This window comes from Paramisgurnus dabryanus, chromosome 19 (genome assembly GCF_030506205.2).
Source record: "Paramisgurnus dabryanus chromosome 19, PD_genome_1.1, whole genome shotgun sequence".
Lineage (NCBI taxonomy): Eukaryota > Metazoa > Chordata > Actinopteri > Cypriniformes > Cobitidae > Paramisgurnus > Paramisgurnus dabryanus.
Genome location: NC_133355.1, coordinates 28,187,578 through 28,206,032, shown reverse-complemented (window position 1 = coordinate 28,206,032; position 18,455 = coordinate 28,187,578). Strand labels below are relative to the sequence as shown.

At 36.4% G+C, this 18,455-nt stretch overlaps 2 protein-coding genes across 2 annotated transcripts in view; both read right to left on the bottom strand.

Annotated features, from left to right (window-relative positions):
- Window positions 1-232: 232 nt before the first annotated feature.
- Window positions 233-18,455, bottom strand: part of LOC135785967 (uncharacterized) — a 33,306-nt gene continuing 15,083 nt past the window's right edge. Inside the window, exons 5-8 of the mRNA XM_065295628.2 lie at window positions 16,226-16,472; window positions 15,713-16,127; window positions 9,810-10,715; window positions 233-2,803 (exon numbers count right to left, since the gene is read on the bottom strand). Coding sequence (XP_065151700.2) covers window positions 1,911-2,803; window positions 9,810-10,715; window positions 15,713-16,127; window positions 16,226-16,472 — 2,461 coding nt within the window. The 3' untranslated portion in view covers window positions 233-1,910. The remainder of the gene's footprint in view (window positions 2,804-9,809; window positions 10,716-15,712; window positions 16,128-16,225; window positions 16,473-18,455) is intronic.
- On the bottom strand, window positions 5,903-8,024 carry LOC135785257 (uncharacterized). Its single transcript, XM_065294597.2, has 2 exons — window positions 6,862-8,024; window positions 5,903-6,773 (listed from the first exon to the last, which is right to left on the bottom strand). The coding sequence occupies exons 1-2, from the start codon at window positions 7,021-7,023 to the stop codon at window positions 6,027-6,029; spliced, it is 909 nt and encodes a 302-aa protein (XP_065150669.1). The 5' UTR covers window positions 7,024-8,024; the 3' UTR covers window positions 5,903-6,026.

Genomic DNA, 18,455 nt, shown 5'->3' with positions numbered 1-18,455 from the left:
ACCTAAAAAACGTTCTATTTCTGTTAAGAAAACTTTCCTGACTAACCAAATACAAACCTTGGAAAATATTCTGGAAACCAAAAACGTTATAGGAACGTTATTCTAACGTTAGAGGAACGTTTTGGGAACCAAAAATGGTTTAGTGGGAGTATGCAGTTGACATGGAGCAAAATAGGGTGACCAGACGTCCCGAAAAATTTGGGACAGTCCCAAAATCTAACCTGCTGTCCCGAATCCTGCTCTAATTGTCCCGAAAATTATACTAAAGCAAAATCTTGAGTAGTTATTGTCTGCGAAAACATGACTTCTATTCTGAGACATTGGCCATATATAACAGACAACTGGAAAGCGACAACTACAGCAGTGGTGGAGGAGGTCGTTTGACAACACAGAGGGATTATATATATAAAAAATTTAAAATACAGATAATAAATATTTAAATATCGATACACTATCGTGGAAAAAATATCACGGTAGTTAGCCGTATCGGTATTTTGCACAGCCCTAATTGTAATTCATAACTGAGCCCCTGGCTTAAGTTCATAATGCATGTTTTGGATTTTCTCAAGGCTACAGACGCATTGCATTGGTTTGTATTTGTTACACATCAATGAAATGCACAGTGTTCCATTTAGTGTTCTTCTTTATTTATATTCAACGTATCAACAAAACATTGATTAAAAAAAAGAAAAACATTATATGAAACAAAATTAGCATTAAAGAAGCAAACAAAACTTATTAAGTGGTCGAAAGTTTGTCTGACCTACTCCAATTCTCCCATCATATTGGCCTTCAATCTATTACAACGGCCTATATATGATGTCTGTCTTTTGTAATAAGATTGAAAAACATAAACTACATTACAACAATACTCAAACATAAAACAGACATTTTCCCAGGTGAAAAAGTACACTTCCATAGTGTACTTAGTGCTTTATTTTCGCACACTAATTTTGTACAAAATTAATCTTTAGTAGTTCTTAAGATTATCTAAGTGTACTTCACTGTGATATTTAGAGACACCATGAATATGAACTAAAATGCACTTTTAACATACTCTCTCTGTATTAAAAATGTATTTAGTTAAAACTTGTATTAAACTTGAACTCAACTTTCATACAAAGATGGGTTTAAGTTTACTACAAGTGGTACCCAAATACATATTTTAAATACATTTTTAGCACTTTTTAGTTCATATTCATGTTGTCTCAAAATAGCACAGTGAAGTACACTTAGATGTTCTTAAGATTATCTCAAGAAGTACTAAAGATGAATTTTTTTGTATATTAAAGGAACAGTATGTAAGAAATTTATATCAATTTATCATTAAATGGCCCTGAAATGGCACTAGACATTAAGAAATCATTTTCATTTCAAATACTTATATCACTGACAACAGTGGTCTAGCCAGGATATTATCATTTAAAAAGTGGAGTTGCAGCCCTCAACTGATGTTTATGTTGTCGTTTTGTATATTGGCCACCAGCTCTGTGATTGCAGTACCAGTTTTAGCCACAAGTTTTGTGATTGCAATACCAGTTTTGGCCACAATCCTACATACTGTTCCTTTAAGTACAAAATTAGTGTGCAACAATCAAAGCACTTTAAGTACACTATGGAAGTGTACTACTTTTTCACCTGACTGAGATGCTATGATGATTTCATTGTAGTTTGTTCTTTAGAAAGTTCCTTTTTGGGAGTCTGAAGACCTCTTTAATCAGTGAATCTCTCTCCAGTGAAAGCAGACGAAAGGTTTCTCTCCAGTATGAAGTCTTTGATGGATCAGGGCATCTGACTGAGCAAACATCTTCTCACATTGAGAGCATTTATGAAGTCTTTTTACCGGTATGAGTTCTCTGGTCATTTAGTAAGGTAGACAATTGCCTAAAACTCTTCCCACAAATACAGACTTAAGGTTTCTCTCCAGTGTGAATTCTCTCATGGGCTTTTAAGGCACCTGATTGAGTAAACGTCTCGTCACACTGGGAACATTTATAAGGTTTTTCTCCAGAGTGAATTCTCTGGTGCTTTAGTAAACCGTCACGTTGAATGAAACTCTTCCCACAAACACTACAGTTATAAGGTTTCTCTCCAGTGTGAAGTCTCTCATGAATTTTTAAGGTACTTGACCGAGTAAACGTCTTGTCACACTGAGAGCATTTGTAAGGTTTTTCTCCAGTGTGAATTCTCTCGTGACATATAAGATTAGATTTCTGACAGAAACCTTTATCACAGTGTGAACATTGATAGAATTTATCTTTAAAGTGAATATTCTGGTGTCTGTTTAATGTACCTAAATCCCTAAAGGCTTTGTCGCATTCACTGCACTGATACGGTCTCTCATTGGTGTGTGAACGCACGTGTGTCTTCAGGGAGCTTTTATGTTTGAATCTCATCTCACAGTGAGGACACTCGTATGGTTTTTCTCCTGTGTGAATTCTCTGGTGAATAACAAGACTTCCTTTGCTGTGGAGATATTTGCCACATTCAGTGCAGCAGAAAGGCTTTTCACCACTGTGTGTCCTCATGTGATCTTCCAGCTGAGATAAGAAGACAAAATTCATCCCACACTGCTCACAGTGAAACTGCTGCTTCTCTTCGTGCTCTTTTGAATGATGAAGTTTCTTCTCTTGTAAGGTAGTAAAGCTGAGTTTCTGTTCTGTGTGTTTTCTCTCATGTCTCTCTAAATGTCTCTGTGAGCTGAATGTCTTTCCACAGGTGATGCAGGAAAGAGTTTGTGCTGTCAGTCGATCTTCTGATGTTGAAGACATTTCTCCCTCAGAACAAGATTCAATCTTTACATCTGAAAGAAACACGATACATTTAAATTCTCTTGTCACTCTTATTTACACAAAAAAGCATAAATTGAGATTCTGTTTCTATATTTACAAAGAGACAGAAGAAGACCGTTATTAAAGCTTCGTTGCACATCAAGTAAATAAAAATTTTGAAACGTACACATCTACATTTTATTTTATAATTTTTGTTAAGATTTTATTAGAATAAAGACAAACATAACTAGTGATCAAAGACAAAATATGAAGTGCAACGCAGTGAGAAATCCACTGTTGCATTATATGGTGACACTTCCAGAATGCAATAAGGTGAAGTCAATAAGGTATCAAATCAGCTTACATTATTTGTAAAATAATGTTAAATTCAGAAAAAAAACTGTCAAACTAAATACTGTGCACATGACGACTGTGCAGTCTGTTATGTAGCATTCAATACCAAAGCATTAAAACGCGTCTGAAAATGACAGACGGTACGCTAACTGTAGGCACTTGCCAACGTTTTTAGTCAAGCTCTTTGGTTGCTATGATATTATCAGTCACTGAACGATGCACAGGTTGGTTGTTGTAATATTTGTCCTTCTTCCCACTGTGATTGGATGGCCAAATGAGAAGTGACATTGACAAGCTGAGCTTTTCACCCAAAGTTTAATATTTTTCAGCACTCAGCGTGGAAAAAAGAGTGCCAGCGCTCAACGCAAAGAAAACCTGCCAGCTGCTGGCTTTTTTGAAAAGCACTGCGCTTCCATTGGAGACAATTGAAACATACACCGGCATAAATGCCTTGGTGTGCACGTCCACTTAGGGTATAATATGTGCTATATTGTAATTTCTTTAAGATCGAAAAGTACTGAAATGCCTGAAATGTCTTGCCTCGAGGTTGTATTGAAAATGAAATGTCAAACCATCAAATGCATTTTGGGGTGGTTTTCTGGACAGGGCTTATCCTGGTCCCAGACTAAATTTTGAAAAAAAAAACTGTCTTGGAAACCACCCCTCCATTTTTCAATTTGGCAGGAAAGATGCATTATCACCTTGAAAATTAAGGTCTTTCATTTATTGTTTTAATTTATAAATGTGAGACAGATTTTGACTATTTTACTTTTTAGTTAATTTAGTTAATTCATTTTAAATTGGCTGAAAAAACTTTCCAATAAGGGAGGAGACATACAAATTGTGCAGAGCAGTGAGCCTCCAGGAATAACGTTGAGAACCAGTGCTTTAGCAGATAACGTAAGCAACATTCCAAACACATTGAAAGCAGCCTTTAATGGTAAATTTCATTTTCTTGATGCAGATTTATTAATTAGATAGACTATTAACCAATACATAGTGCACATTTACGCAAAAAAAACGTATGAGTGGAGTGTTTTTGGCACTGTGAATCTGCTGGTTAATTAAATGAAATGCAATAAATAAATTTATTAATGTAACTTGTATTAATAAACTGCAAGATACACAGCACACAGCTTTAAAGTTGTTGGACGTAGGGTAAAACATTGTAATAAGGCACATACCAGCAAATGACCATACTAATTTCCATAATTTCATACTTCCCATATTAGTGATTAGTATCAGTCGCGTAGCTATGGGTGGGCCTCATTAGTTATCCTAATGAGTAAATTATGTTGCAATTATCACTATACTTGACCTATAAAATAAATCTTTTTTTTAACTTTTGTTTGCTATTATAATAAGGAATAAGTTTATTTTGTAAACAGTAGTGCAATGAATAGCACATTTCGAACAGCCTCCTCTCCTACACCCCACATCATAGAAATGAACACCCGGTTTAAGGCTGACACGTAAGGAATAATGAGAGCCGCGCTGCTTCATTGTCTTAGAATGAAGGTCACGAAGACCTTCGGTGAGAAGACTTTACAGCTTGATGGTGCACCCTTTAACATCACCGTTGAGGATTCTGAACATGAGGTGTTGGTTCAGCAGCTAGAAAAAGAAAAGTCTTTGCAGATAACATTTCCGCCCACTTTTGAGCCTTCTGGTCTGAAAACGATGTGTGTTCAGGCGCATTGTTGGTGCCTTGCTATTTTGAGGCAAATAAAATAGACTACGCCACTGACCAACTACAACCTGCTCTAAAGTCAATTGAGCAATATGTCTTTTGTTATTTAATGAGCGTGTTAGTATGCGCCTATAAACAGGACGACAACACGCATTTGTTTATCACATTGATGTGCAGCAGCACACACAAGTTTAAAATATGAAAAATCAAAGGATTAAAATGTTAAAAAGATTATTATTGAGTGTCTTGGACATAAATGAGGACCGATTATAAGACGTTAGAAGGCGTATAAAGCTGCTTCAACTGTAGCCTGGTAAGTAATTAAATGTTTTGCTTTAAACAAATGCAAATATAGCATTTATTTATAATTTTTTTTTTTTAATGCTACCCCACAGATTTATTATCTATGATGACTTTGTACCTGTGGATATGATGAGATGAGAACTGTTTTTATGTTATGCTTAAATTTCAAAACACCCACGGTGCTGTTCTAGTGCTGAAACAGCATGTTTGTAAATTATTTATCTCCTGTTTGTTACAAATAAACTATTTTTAAAGTACAAACCTTTTCTTGCATATTTGTAAATTATTCTTTGAGATTACACTGATCATGTAGGCTATCCATACATTTACAACAATTTAAAGCCTGCTATTTTTACTTCCATGACTGAAGGAAAACGACTTTTAAAGGTTTAAATGAAGAATTTCGTTGCAAAACGAGATAACTCCGTTTTTAACATTTTTGTCAAATTATTATTATGTTATCAGGTTATTATTTTGTTTTATAGTGCTACTTCGCTGTATTTTTTAAGTTATGAAGGTTTAAATCAAAACAAACCAACTGCAGTTGAATTTATATTAATTGGAATGCACAACCAAAAAAAGAGACTTCTGAAAAAAAAAACGGAATTATCTCGTTTTGCAACGAAACCCTTCAAATACCAACAAATTAGGCTACTATTTAAAGTATTTTTAAAGTACAAAGCTTTTCTAGCATATTTGTAAAATATTATTTGAGATAACACTGATCATCTGGGCTTTCAATACATTTACAGAAATTAAAAGCCTGATATTTTTACTTCCATGACTGAAAGAAAACAACTTTTAAAGGTTTTAATACCAAAAAATAACAATTTCATTACAAATAAAAACAACGAAATTTTTTTTAATATCAATCTTAAACTGGTGGTCTTCTTCCTCCGCTTAGTTTTTTAGTTTACAAATTCTGCCAAAATAGGGAATTCGGGATGGCACCAGCGCAACTGGCTTTTAAAGGGGATGAGAGATGAGACTCTTATTGGTTTATTGCACATTGCGCTTAGATTGTTAAAATAGGGCCCATACAGGCTTTTGTTCTTAATAAGCGGTGATATATTGAAGCTGGTGTAGTTGTGTGTTTGTATATTTTGATAACAGATGTTTTTTCGGTTAAGGCCCACCTGATTTTCTCTGGGCCCACCCACATTGTGAATCCTGGCTACGCTAGTGATTAGTATGCATAAGAAGATGAGTCCACCCATCCACACAATGGCACTTTTTAAGGAAAAAATGGGAAAGGATAAAAAAACACATTCAGTTTTAATCTTCATCATCAGGTTCGTGCAGTCGATCAGTTTGACTGAACACATCTTCAGTGTGGTCTGCAGGATCTGCTGCTGTTCTCCAGCGATACAGACAGAATCCAGAGACTCTGTGGAGGTTTGATCAGTAGATTCCTCATCCTGTAAGCCCTGATTACTGTCACACACAGTGTCCTGAGCGTCTGTGGGCTTTGACTCAGTATAACAGAGTAAAGTGAGACTGAGCTCTGAGTCCTGTGTGTGTCTGGATTTCTCTTCAGAGAGTTTAGAGTCCAGCAGTGGCTGTGGTGTGCGGCTCTGATCTCTGCTCATCCACACTGAATCCAGACATCCATCAGTCACATACACTAAAGATTCACAACAAGCCACATCCACATCCTGACAGCACAACACACTCAGTGTAAGATTATAAATGATTTAATGTTGTCAGAGTGATTCATGTAAAGGATATTTAAGCTGTACAAACCTCTTTCTTCACTCCTTCATCTCCTCTTGACCTCAGCTTTGCCTCCAATAACGCCACCTCTTTCTTCAGCTGAGAGATTTCTGTGATGAAATCATCAATATCCAGCATGGACAGATCAGTTCCTACTGATTTACAGCACATCTCATCTCTCATCAACAACATATTAATACTAAAATACACAGAGACAAGACTCTGTTTACACTCAATAAAACACTCAAGAGAGGAACACACTGAGGATACACAAACAGATCACACGGGACATCTTTCTTCTTCTTCTTCATCGGTTTTATTGCATTACCGCCACCTACTGGACTGGAGTGTGAGCAGCAGATTAAATAAATACATTAAAAAAAGAAAGAAAAAAGGGGGAAAAACTATTATAGTCTGTCAATTAATCCAGTAATTTTTAGGAATGTAATTACATAGTATAGACTTTTATAAGTTAATTTCCCCAATAAGTACTCTATTGTCATGTTTTGTTGTCCAACTTGATTTTCCAACTTCCTTCTAGCCTCCTCATATTTCTTACAGTGTATCAGAATGGGTTCTACAGTCTCTTGAGCTTTACAATAGTCACAGAATCCAGTAGGATGCTTCCCTATACTGTGCAATGACTGATTTAATCCAGTATGTCCAATTCTTAGTCTTGTAATTGCCATCTGTTCTTTTGGATTCCTGCCGTGTCTCATAATAACACCTACTTGTTTTGTGATGTCTTTCTTCTTCTTCTAATGACTATTTATAGCGGATGGCAAACCAAAGGTGCGTTCCATTCGACCGTAAGTGGACTGCGAAGTGGACTTCACAGGGTATTCCGCCATCTTAAGTGAGATTCCAATCCGAAGGGAGCGAACATGTTCAGTTCGAAGGGCACTGCGCACGGCATAGGGAATCAGGGAACATCGATACATCACTTCACAGGAAGTGGAGAGCGATAATCACCCAACTGTCATTGCGCGCATCACGTGATCACCCGTCGGAACGGTCAGACCGCTATGCAATTATATGACAAGCGTTTAAAAACACATATATACACATAGTTAACCAAAGTTTAAAGTTTACTTTCATATTTGCATGACAGTTACAGCAGGGCTTCAATTCTGTTAATAGTCAAGTAATAGCAGCAATAGTCAATTAAAGTGTATAATAAACATACGTTTTTCATTACGTAAGTTAGTACTCAATGTTTTTTTTATTGTATAGTGTACATATTTTAAATGTGATAGTAAATAAAAATTAAAATATGAATGTAGTCCTATATATATTTATGTTATATCAATCTGCGCGACCCCGTCGTTGACTTTCTTTGATGACGTTTGCAGGCCGTTCCAAATGAGCGGTTATTGTCCGTGAAGTCCACTTCAACTGATATACCGTGCTCAGGGAGTAGGGAGCAGTGAACACTCCGCAGGGACCCTGTCGAATGGAACGCACCTCAACTTTGGTGCATATACCGCCACCAACTGGACTGGAGGGTGAAGCACTAGTAAGAAGAAGACATGCGCATATAAACAAATCAAATTCTATTAATGATTCCTATTTCTTTAATATATTTTATACTAGCAACATATGTTTTTAAATTCATTAATGAGTTTTAACCTTTTTTTTTAAAATTCTATTAATACATGTTCTATAGTTTTCCTATTTTAAACAGAGTTATTTAGTCTAGTATATTATTTGGAAGCATTAAATACTTATTTTCTGTTCCTAACAGGCAAAAATAATAATAATAATAATAATAATAACAACAAGTAGAACAAATATAAATAAAAAAAATACCATAGCCAACGGTTTTTAATCAGCAACAGTGTACTGCGCCCTTTGCCGAAGAAAAACACCTCAGAAACTCCTTGAATTTATGAATATTTACACTCACAATATGATTTTATTTCCTTACTACAAAAGTATAACAAATTATACAAATTTTCAGTGAAATGTATTTAACACCATCGCACACTTTATATCGTGTTTCATACCATGTAAAAGTGAACATGATAATATAAAAGTTCTTTTACAGTAATGCAGAAAAGCACATCACAGCATGTTTAAGCTATTAAAAACGTTCAGATGCAAAAGGGAACTAAATTCCTTTCAGATAAACTAGTTAATGATATTATGAAATTATATCAGTCTCTTTAAAGGTCTTCGCGAATTATTTTGTTTATAAGACATTTATCATACATCACGTCTCATACTGTAAGTACACAGAAAAAAAATTAAAAACAAATGATGCGCGTCTAAGTCAGATTTTTATGAAGAATATGTGACTGTTTATGTAACTGGCAAAAGAAAACTTCGCCAACCAAAAGAATGCATGTTACATCAAAGTAATGCCAAAACACAGAGAATCCATGTCATGTTACTTCAATATCATACAGTATGCTCAGCATGAAGTCGGGCACACATTGTTGATGTTTCTTAATGATAACTGAAGTTTACTGTATCAAAATTAAAGATGCATTATAGCATAAAACAAACAAACAACTCAAAGCCACTTTCAGCCATGAACAAAAGTTAAAAAAGCTAGTAACTATGGCTCCTACAATGATATTATCGCAAATGATATATCTTGCACAACCCTAATGCAGCCAGTGTTATGAAGGATTGGATTCCTGATATCTGCCTCCTCTTCATCATATCCTTATAAATGATTTTGAATACTTATTAATCAGATACTAATCAATATTTATCATCCCAGATATTGAAGTATTTTCAGTAAATTAAGAAAAAAGTTTGTTTCTCAGTGTTAACATCACAAGTAAAACAATTAGTTACTGCCACATCAATAACCTGAGGATGGTTGAACTAAAGATGGTCTGACCTGTGGCCTTGCTGAGTGTTGCAGATGACTTCTGCTGAGTGAACTGCGAACAATTCTCTTCAGTAAAATTTCTTCTATTAATTTAATCTCTGACTTCATTTATCATCACTGATCAACGGGTCTTAACTGTAATTCAGTAAGGTTTCTGTCCGTCCGGTGTGAATTCTCTGATGGGCTTTTAAGTTACTTGACTGAGTAAACGTCTTCTCACACTGCGAGCATTTGTAAGGTTTTTCACCTGTATGAGTTCTCTGGTGCTTCACTAAAATGTTATGTTGATTAAAACTCTTCCCACAAACACTACAGTTATAAGGTTTCTCTCCGGTGTGAACTCTCTGATGGGCTTTTAAGTTACTTAACCGAGTAAACGTCTTTTCACACTGAGAGCATTTGTAAGGTTTCTCTCCAGTGTGAATTATCTCATGGCATATAAGATTAGATTTCTGACAGAAACGTTTATCACAGTGTGAACATTGATAAAGTTTCTCTTTAAAGTGAATATTCTGGTGTCTGTTTAATGTACCTGAATCCCTAAAGGCTTTGTCACATTCACTGCACTGATACGGTCTCTCATTGGTGTGTATGAACACATGTTTCTTCAGAGTGCTTTTTTCTCTGAATATCATCTCACAGTGAGGACACTCGTATGGTTTTTCTCCTGTGTGAATTCTCTGGTGAATAACAAGACTTCCTTTGCTGTGGAGATATTTGCCACATTCAGTGCAGCAGAAAGGCTTTTCACCACTGTGTGTCCTCATGTGAGCTTCCAGCTGAGATAAGAAGACAAAATTCATCCCACACTGCTCACAGTGAAACAACAACTTCTCTTCGTGCTCTTTTGAATGATGAAGTTTCTTCTCTTGTAAGGTAGTAAAGCTGAGTTTCTGTTCTGTGTGTTTTCTCTCATGTTTCTCTAAATGTCTCTGTGAGCTGAATGTCTTTCCACAGGTGATGCAGGAAAGAGTTTGTGCTGTCAGTCGATCTTCTGATGTTAAGGACGTTTCTCCCTCAGAACAAGATTCAATCTTCACATCTGAAAGAAACATGATATACATTTTAATTCTCTTTTAACTCTTTATTTACACAAAAAAGGATAAATTGAGATTCCGTATCTTTTGCTATATTTACAAAGAGACAGAAGACCGTTATTAAAGCTTCTTTGCACATCAAGTAAATCAAAATTTTGAAACGTACACATCTACTTTTTATTTAATAATTTTTGTTAATATTTTATTACAATAAAGACAAACATAACTAGTGATCAAAGACAAAATATTAAGTGCAACGCAGTGAGAAATCCACTGTTGCATTATATGGTGACACTTCCAGAATGAAATAAGGTGAAGTCAATAAGGTATCAAATCAGCTTACGTTATTTGTAAAATAATGTTAAATAATGTTAAAAAACTGTTAAACGAAATACTGTGCACATGCCGAATGTGCAGTCTGTTATGTAGCATTCAATACCAAAGCATTAAAACGCGTCTGAAAATTACAGACGGTACGCCCACTGTAGGTGTTGCCAACATTTTTAGCGGAGCTCTTTGGTTGCTATGATATTATCAGTCACTGAACGATGCACAGGTTGGTTGTTGTGATATTTGTCCTTCTTCCCACTGTGATTGGATGGCCAAATGAGAAGTGCCATTGACAAGCTGAGCTTTTAACCCAAAGTTTAATCTTTTTCAGCACTCAGCGTGGAAAAAAGAGTGCCAGTGCTCAACGCAAAGAAAACCTGCCAGCTGCTTATTTTGAAAAACCTTGTTCCAACATATCTTAACATATATCAGTGCCATTGTTTTGTCTCAAGATTCACACCAGTACTGTTTGTTGTAAGGTATGTTAGAAAAAACTACTTAAATGTCCTAAAATAACTTGGCCTAGTCCCAGATTAATCTAAACCCTGTCTTGGAAACCACCCCTCAATTTTTTCAATTTGGCAGGAAAGATGCATTATCACCTTGAAAATGAAGTACTTTCATTTATTGTTTTAATATATAAATTTTTAGTTCATTCAGTTAATTCATTTTAAATTGGCTGAAAAAACCCTCCATACAGTTATTGTGCAAATGTAAATTTAATAGAAAAATATAGCGCAGTTATCTAATATTCATAGAAAATGCAACATTCTTAAACAAAGCTTAAGCATGATATGTTGTTTAAGAACCTTAACCCAAAAACTTTTTGTTCCATACACTAGACTAGATAATTGTGAAAACCCAGCTAATTTATTTAATTGTGGTTTACTGTTTTCTACATAAAATCATCCAACATAATGTAAAGAACATTGTGTAAAAATATATATCTTTTATATTAGGGATGCTAAACAATTAATCGTGATTAATCGTTAGCAGAATAAAAGTTTTTGTTTACATCATATATGTGTGTGAACTGTGTATAATAACTTTGTATAAATAAACGTACACACATGGATGTATATGTTTTAGAGATGTTTACATGTGTATATACAATTGTATATTTATGTATAATTTATATTATATATAAATATAAATACTTAATATATAATATAATATTTTTTTCTTAAAATTATACATGAATGTGTTCATATTTATATATATACACATATTTATTATACACAGTTTACACACATATGTGATGTAAACGAAAACTTTTATTCTGCTAACGATTAATCGCGATTAATTGTTTAGCATCCCTATTTTATATAAATATAAATTAGTAATGTCGTGTCAGCAATTGAAATCATTGAGAAATAAATGTTTAAAATCAAACTGTGATGCTCTTTATTTCACACTTCATGTTGGATTTGAGACTATAGTATGGTATTAACAGGCAGTCTTATTTATTTATTTGTTTATTTGACAGGGTCAGGGACCATACAAGCAAACATAGTTACAATACAAAGCCTGTAACTGATGCGCAGCATATAGAGTTTATAGCTAGAGCTAATTTTCAACTCCTGTCCCTGGTTGGGCATTTCTAAGAACATTTTAAAACAGATAACATTTCTTCAACACACATACACATACACAAACACACACAAAAAACCCCACAATAAATTAAAACTGGGTACAAATTTGGTTTGTCTTTAGCCACAACTTAATCCTTGAAATAAACTTTTTCTAGTCAGAAATTGCCTTAGTATTAGATGGTTATGCATTCCATAGCCTACAGCCCTTAACTGAAAAGGCAGACTGTGCAAAGCCTGTCCTACAGTATGGTATTGCACGGTTATGATTTGTGCTTGGATGTGTATGAGTCCACTAGCATAATTTGCTAATAGGAGGATGCTGGCAAGTGGCTACAAATTCAAAATCTATATCTGGACTTTTTAGGGGCCGAGCACACATAAAAATGGCTCGAAAGCGCCACCTGCAAAATTTCAAGAGAACAGCCCCCCCGCTACAAAAAACGTACAGATACAAAATTTGGTAGGATCATCTATCACCCCAAGACCTACAAAAAAGTATTTCGGAGCCAAGCTCTAAATCCCACAGGAAGTCGGCCATTTTGAAATTTCACTGTGATTTCTGTTCAAAGTTTGGCATTTCCAGGCTTCGTACTTTAATGAACTCCTCCTAGAGATTTTATCAGATCATCATCATATTTGGTCAATCTCATCTAAAGGCCTATGCGATGTTAAATTGCGGAGATCTTGACTTTTTGTTGGAGGGCGTGTCCGTGGCAGCCTGGCAAATTTCAGCTTTTTCGCTATGAAACAGGAAGTTGTTCTAACTCAGGCATACAATGTCCAATCTGCCCCATGCTTCACATGTTTGATAAGGGTCTTGGCCTGAACACATTTCAATGCCAATATTCAGCTTCAGTCATAGCGCCACCTAGAGGTAGCAGGAAATGCCATGTTTTACTCCGTGATTTACTGCTTTTATGCTGCGTTTACACCAACTGGGAAGAGGCGTGAAGCGCAAGTGATTTCAATGTTAAGTCAATGTGAAGACGCGTTGACGCGTGTCAGGAGGTCCCGTGGCATGGAAGAGGCGTTCAGCGCAGCGCGGAAGACGCGTTTCCGCCTCTTTTGCGCGTGAAAGGCGCAAATTGAGCGTTGTGCTTGGTACGTGCGAATGGTGCTTTTTGTGGTTCACGCAAATTTGCGGCTGACGCCTGAGTTGAAAAATTTGAACTTTGGCGGAATTTCGCGCCGCGTTAACCAATCAGGAGCCTGCTTTCTGCTGTGGTGGCAGCCCCGCCCGGAGTCACTCATTCACCCAACGCTTGATATTTTGTATATATGTCCGTAAGCAGTCAACCGGAGCTATATGACACAATGTCTTATTTTTATAGAGGTGACAGGAATAAAAAGGACCTCGCTTGGAAGAGTGTCAGTGAGGACAACCTGGTAAGTTGTAATACACACTTCACTTTTGAATCACGTGACGTTTTTCGACCCGCGTCATTTATTTTCCCCCTCTAGTAAGGTTACCAAATACGAACTGGTAACTCTCTCGATAAATGCACAATCAACATCAGTCATCTTGCAAACAGACAACCGCATAGCACTTGCCCTCCCACAAGAAGCGGAGTTTGCCTCTGACGCGCATCAAATGCTTGCTTTTTCCACGCGTCTACTCCGCTCTACACGCGCGAATTCGTCCAAATTGTTCAAGCGGCAAACCACACGTGGTAGACGCGATTTTGACGCTTAAAACGCGGTTGGTGTAAACTCAGCATTAGAGATTTAAACAAATCATCATCATATCTGGTCAGACTGATCTTAAGCTCTTTGTGATGATAAATTGCGAAGATCTTGACCTTTCATTGAAGTCCATGGCGGCCTGGCAAATTCTGAGGTTTCGCCATGAAACAGGAATCTGTTGCAATTCAGGCATACATTGTCCGATCTGCCCCAGTCTTCACACGTTTGATAAGGGTCCTGGCCTAAACACTTTCCATGACAATATTCAGCTTCAGTCATAGAAAAATACCATGTTTTAAGCTGTGATTTACTGCCCTTAGAGATTTAACTATATAAACGTCATATTTGGTCAGACTTATCTTGAAGCCTTTTGTTACAATAAATAGCGACGACCTTGACTTTTCATAAAAGGGCATGTCCATGGCGGCCTGGCAAAGTATGGCTAAACTAATTGCATTTTTGACAGCCTAAACAAGCTCAAAAAGACATGAAATGTTGCACACGTGTCAAATGTTGTGAATATTTTCATTTTGATATAGGCTTCAGACCTGGGGGTAGGGATGCAACGATTATAGAATTTGACGGTACGGTTATAGTCTGATCACGGTTGTACGGTTATTATGGACTCATTTATTTTACAACATTAATGTAAAAAAATCACATGAATACATTTTTGAACAATTGCTAAACTCTTTTGTATTTACAGTTTGTGTATTTTTCTACAATTTTTGGACAAATGATAATAATAATAACCTAGCAGGCTTTGACTTAAACAGTATACTGTAGGTGCCTTTTGAAACCTGTAGGCTATTCATTTTAATGATCTTTTGAATAAATGTAATTTTATATTTGGACTGAATAAATGTATATTATTTTGATTTGTTTGAAGTATTAGTAAAAATGATAAGAGCCTCTCAAAACGAATAATAACACAGGGTCATTCTGGACTGGGTACTGCGAGTCATTTTGGACTGGCAGCATTAACGTGTTAACTCATGCTATTAATTCATAAATCATTAACGCGTTAAAATAATTAAACGTTATTAAATGCAGTCAGACCACCAGGAGCCCCGCCCGGATTTGATCCGCGAGGAGGAGGTTTTTAATGCTGCACAGACCGATTGGAGTGTGGCTCTTTCACGCACCCGTGCAGGCACACACGCACACAGACAGACACACACACACCAGATGCACGAACAACCCAGCCCTAGTCTTTTACCTATTCACATTTACATCTCATAAGAATGACTCTCTCATAATTTCGATTTAGTATGTCATAATTTATATGGCATAATTATCATCTACCAGACCATGATTTTTTCTTTTGTGCGGAAATAGTCTTCCATACCAATGACAGGTAAAAACTGTAAAATACAACAACAATTGAGGACACATACCTGACATAATAATATCATCATCTTCATCAGTGTGATCTTCCTCTTCTGTGGGTTCTGTTTTAATCATCATCAGGTTCGTGCAGTCGATTAGTTTGGTCTGCAGGATCTGCTGCTGTTCTCCAGCGTTACAGACAGAATCCAGAGACTCTGTGGAGGTTTGATCAGTAGATTCCTCATCCTGTAAGCCCTGATTACTGTCACACACAGTGTCCTGAGCGTCTGTGGGCTTTGACTCAGTATAACAGAGTAAAGTGAGACTGAGCTCTGAGTCCTGTGTGTGTCTGGATTTCTCTTCAGAGAGTTTAGAGTCCAGCAGTGGCTGTGGTGTGCGGCTCTGATCTCTGCTCATCCACACTGAATCCAGACATCCATCAGTCACATACACTGAAGATTCACAACAAACCACATCCACATCCTGACAACACAAAACACACTCAGTGTAAGATTATAAATGATTTAATGTTGTTAAACAGACAGAGTGATTCATGTAAAGGATGTTTAAGCTGTACAAACCTCTCTCTTCACTCCTTCATCTCCTCTTGACCTCAGCTTTGTCTCCAGTAACGCCACCTCTTTCTTCAGCTGAGAGATTTCTGTGATGAAATCATCAATATCCAGCATGGACAGATCAGTTCCTACTGATTTACAGCACATCTCATCTTTCATCACCAACATCTTAACACTAAAATACACAGAGACAAGATTCTGTTTACACTCAATAAAACACTCAAGAGGGAAAACCGCTGAAGATATACAAACACATCACGCGGGACGTCTTTCTTCTTCTTCTTCCGGTTTAATGGCGGTTGGCAACTAACTTTAAAAGTGCATTACCGCCACCATCTGGACTGGAGTGTGGTACTAGAGTCTAATCTTCCTCAAAAATATGAAACAAACAAGTATGCAAAATAAAGAAAATAAATAAATATATATATATATATATATATATATATATATATATATATATATATATATATATATATATATATATATATATATTATTTATTTATTTAATATATATACACACAACAACCAAACAAAACAAAATCAAACTAATTTCTTTTAATTAGTCATGTATTCCTCAGAAAGCCAATTACATACTTAAAACAAATTCCACCTGAACTTATTTGTAAATTGTCCTGTAAATTTAACCTCATCTGTTCTCCTCGCAATTGTGCTAATCGTTGGCTGCGTCCGAAACCGCATACTGTACCTACTTACTTGCCGTTAAAACAGTAGGTACTGTATAGTATGAATCCAGGTAGTATGAATGAGATTCGGACGTACTACATCAGCGATGTTGCTACCTCACGTGACATACGTCGTCATCGAAAACAGCGGCATGCCTCTTCTTCTTCGTTGGATAACTCAGGGGCATCATGGGATAGTGAAGTGACCATCGTATGCATTGCACACCATAGATATCTATGGCTGAATCCCAAACCGCCTACTTCCATACTGTATGTAAAAAGCGCTACTTTGTGTACTATATAGTATGGAAGTAGGCGGTTTGGGATTCAGCCTATACACACTGCAAAATCTAACCGGAAGTAGTAGGTCATCCGGGTACTTTTCGCATACTGTTTTTCGAATACTATGTATTCGGACATACTACTCGCCTCGCCTACTGCATTTCGCGTACTATATAGTATGAAGCATAGATATCATATAGAAGACTAGATGCCCTATTGGCCGCTGGGGACTGAGAAATACGGCGGCCATCTTAAACCGGTCGTTCTCCTAGTTTCGTTGCATGGCAGCAGATAAGATGTTAGAGCACTGTGGAGCATTTTCCTGTTCTAATCGGCGGACGATCGCAAATAGAGCCCGGAGGATTATTTTCACAAGTACTTTTTAACATCGCGGTACTATTGGTTGTATTTTGTGAATAGAATATTACCAGAAAATTGAGAAAGAGCCAGCTTATTGATTTTACTGTACTGAAATCGTAGCCAGCTAACGTTCGCTAGGCTATGTTTACTGCACAAGTAAAGTAATAATTACAAGAGTTTCTCTGTTGTGAGTATTGTGTAAAGCGCTATATAAATGTGTATTATTATTATTATTATTATTATTATTATTATAAAGTGCTGTGAGCTGCGTGATCCGCCGAGCTTTAAAAAGCTGAGATGTCAACAGGAACAGAGGATGTTTTCCTTCTTGGGAGGACATTGAGGAGACTCGGTTTGGAATCGACAACTATCAGTCTGACTCGTTGTCACTGGTTGTGTCTGTGTTTTTAAAGATAAGGCTCCACCATGTTGCCAAACTCACCTCTCTTGAACTACAGAAAGGGAGCACGGGAAAGAAGCTCTGGAAAACAGTCCTCTTTCAGGGGTGTGTGTGTGTGTGTGTGTGCGTGCGTGCGTGCGTGCGTGCGTGCGCGCGCGTGTGTGTGTGTGGGGGGGTTTACAAATCATTTTAAATTGTTTCTTCACCATATTAAAAAGTCTTATTTTATTGCAACTATCTGTTTCTGCATCTTTGTCATATTTATAGTGTGTGATTTATAAAATATCTTATGTCCTACACCACATATTTTGATTTTGGACTCACTTTATATCTTATATCAGAATATTTTATTACTGTTTAGTGAATATTCATTCATTCCTACTATGAACATTAAGTGGCGCTGTCCACATTAGTGTTGGTAACACTAAGATTCTAAACCTAAATATTGACAAACTATATATTGTTGGAAAGCTCAAATAGTATAATTTTCATATTTCATTACCATTTGGGG

Excerpts from the sequence above, each read along its gene's own strand:
- LOC135785257 (XM_065294597.2), bottom strand. The coding sequence starts at position 7,023 with ATGTTGTTGATGAGAGATGAGATGTGCTGTAAATCAGTAGGAACTGAT. Across the intron at positions 6,774-6,861 it reads ATGAAGGAGTGAAGAAAGAG|GATGTGGATGTGGCTTGTTG; the intron begins GTTTGTACAGCT and ends TTGTGCTGTCAG.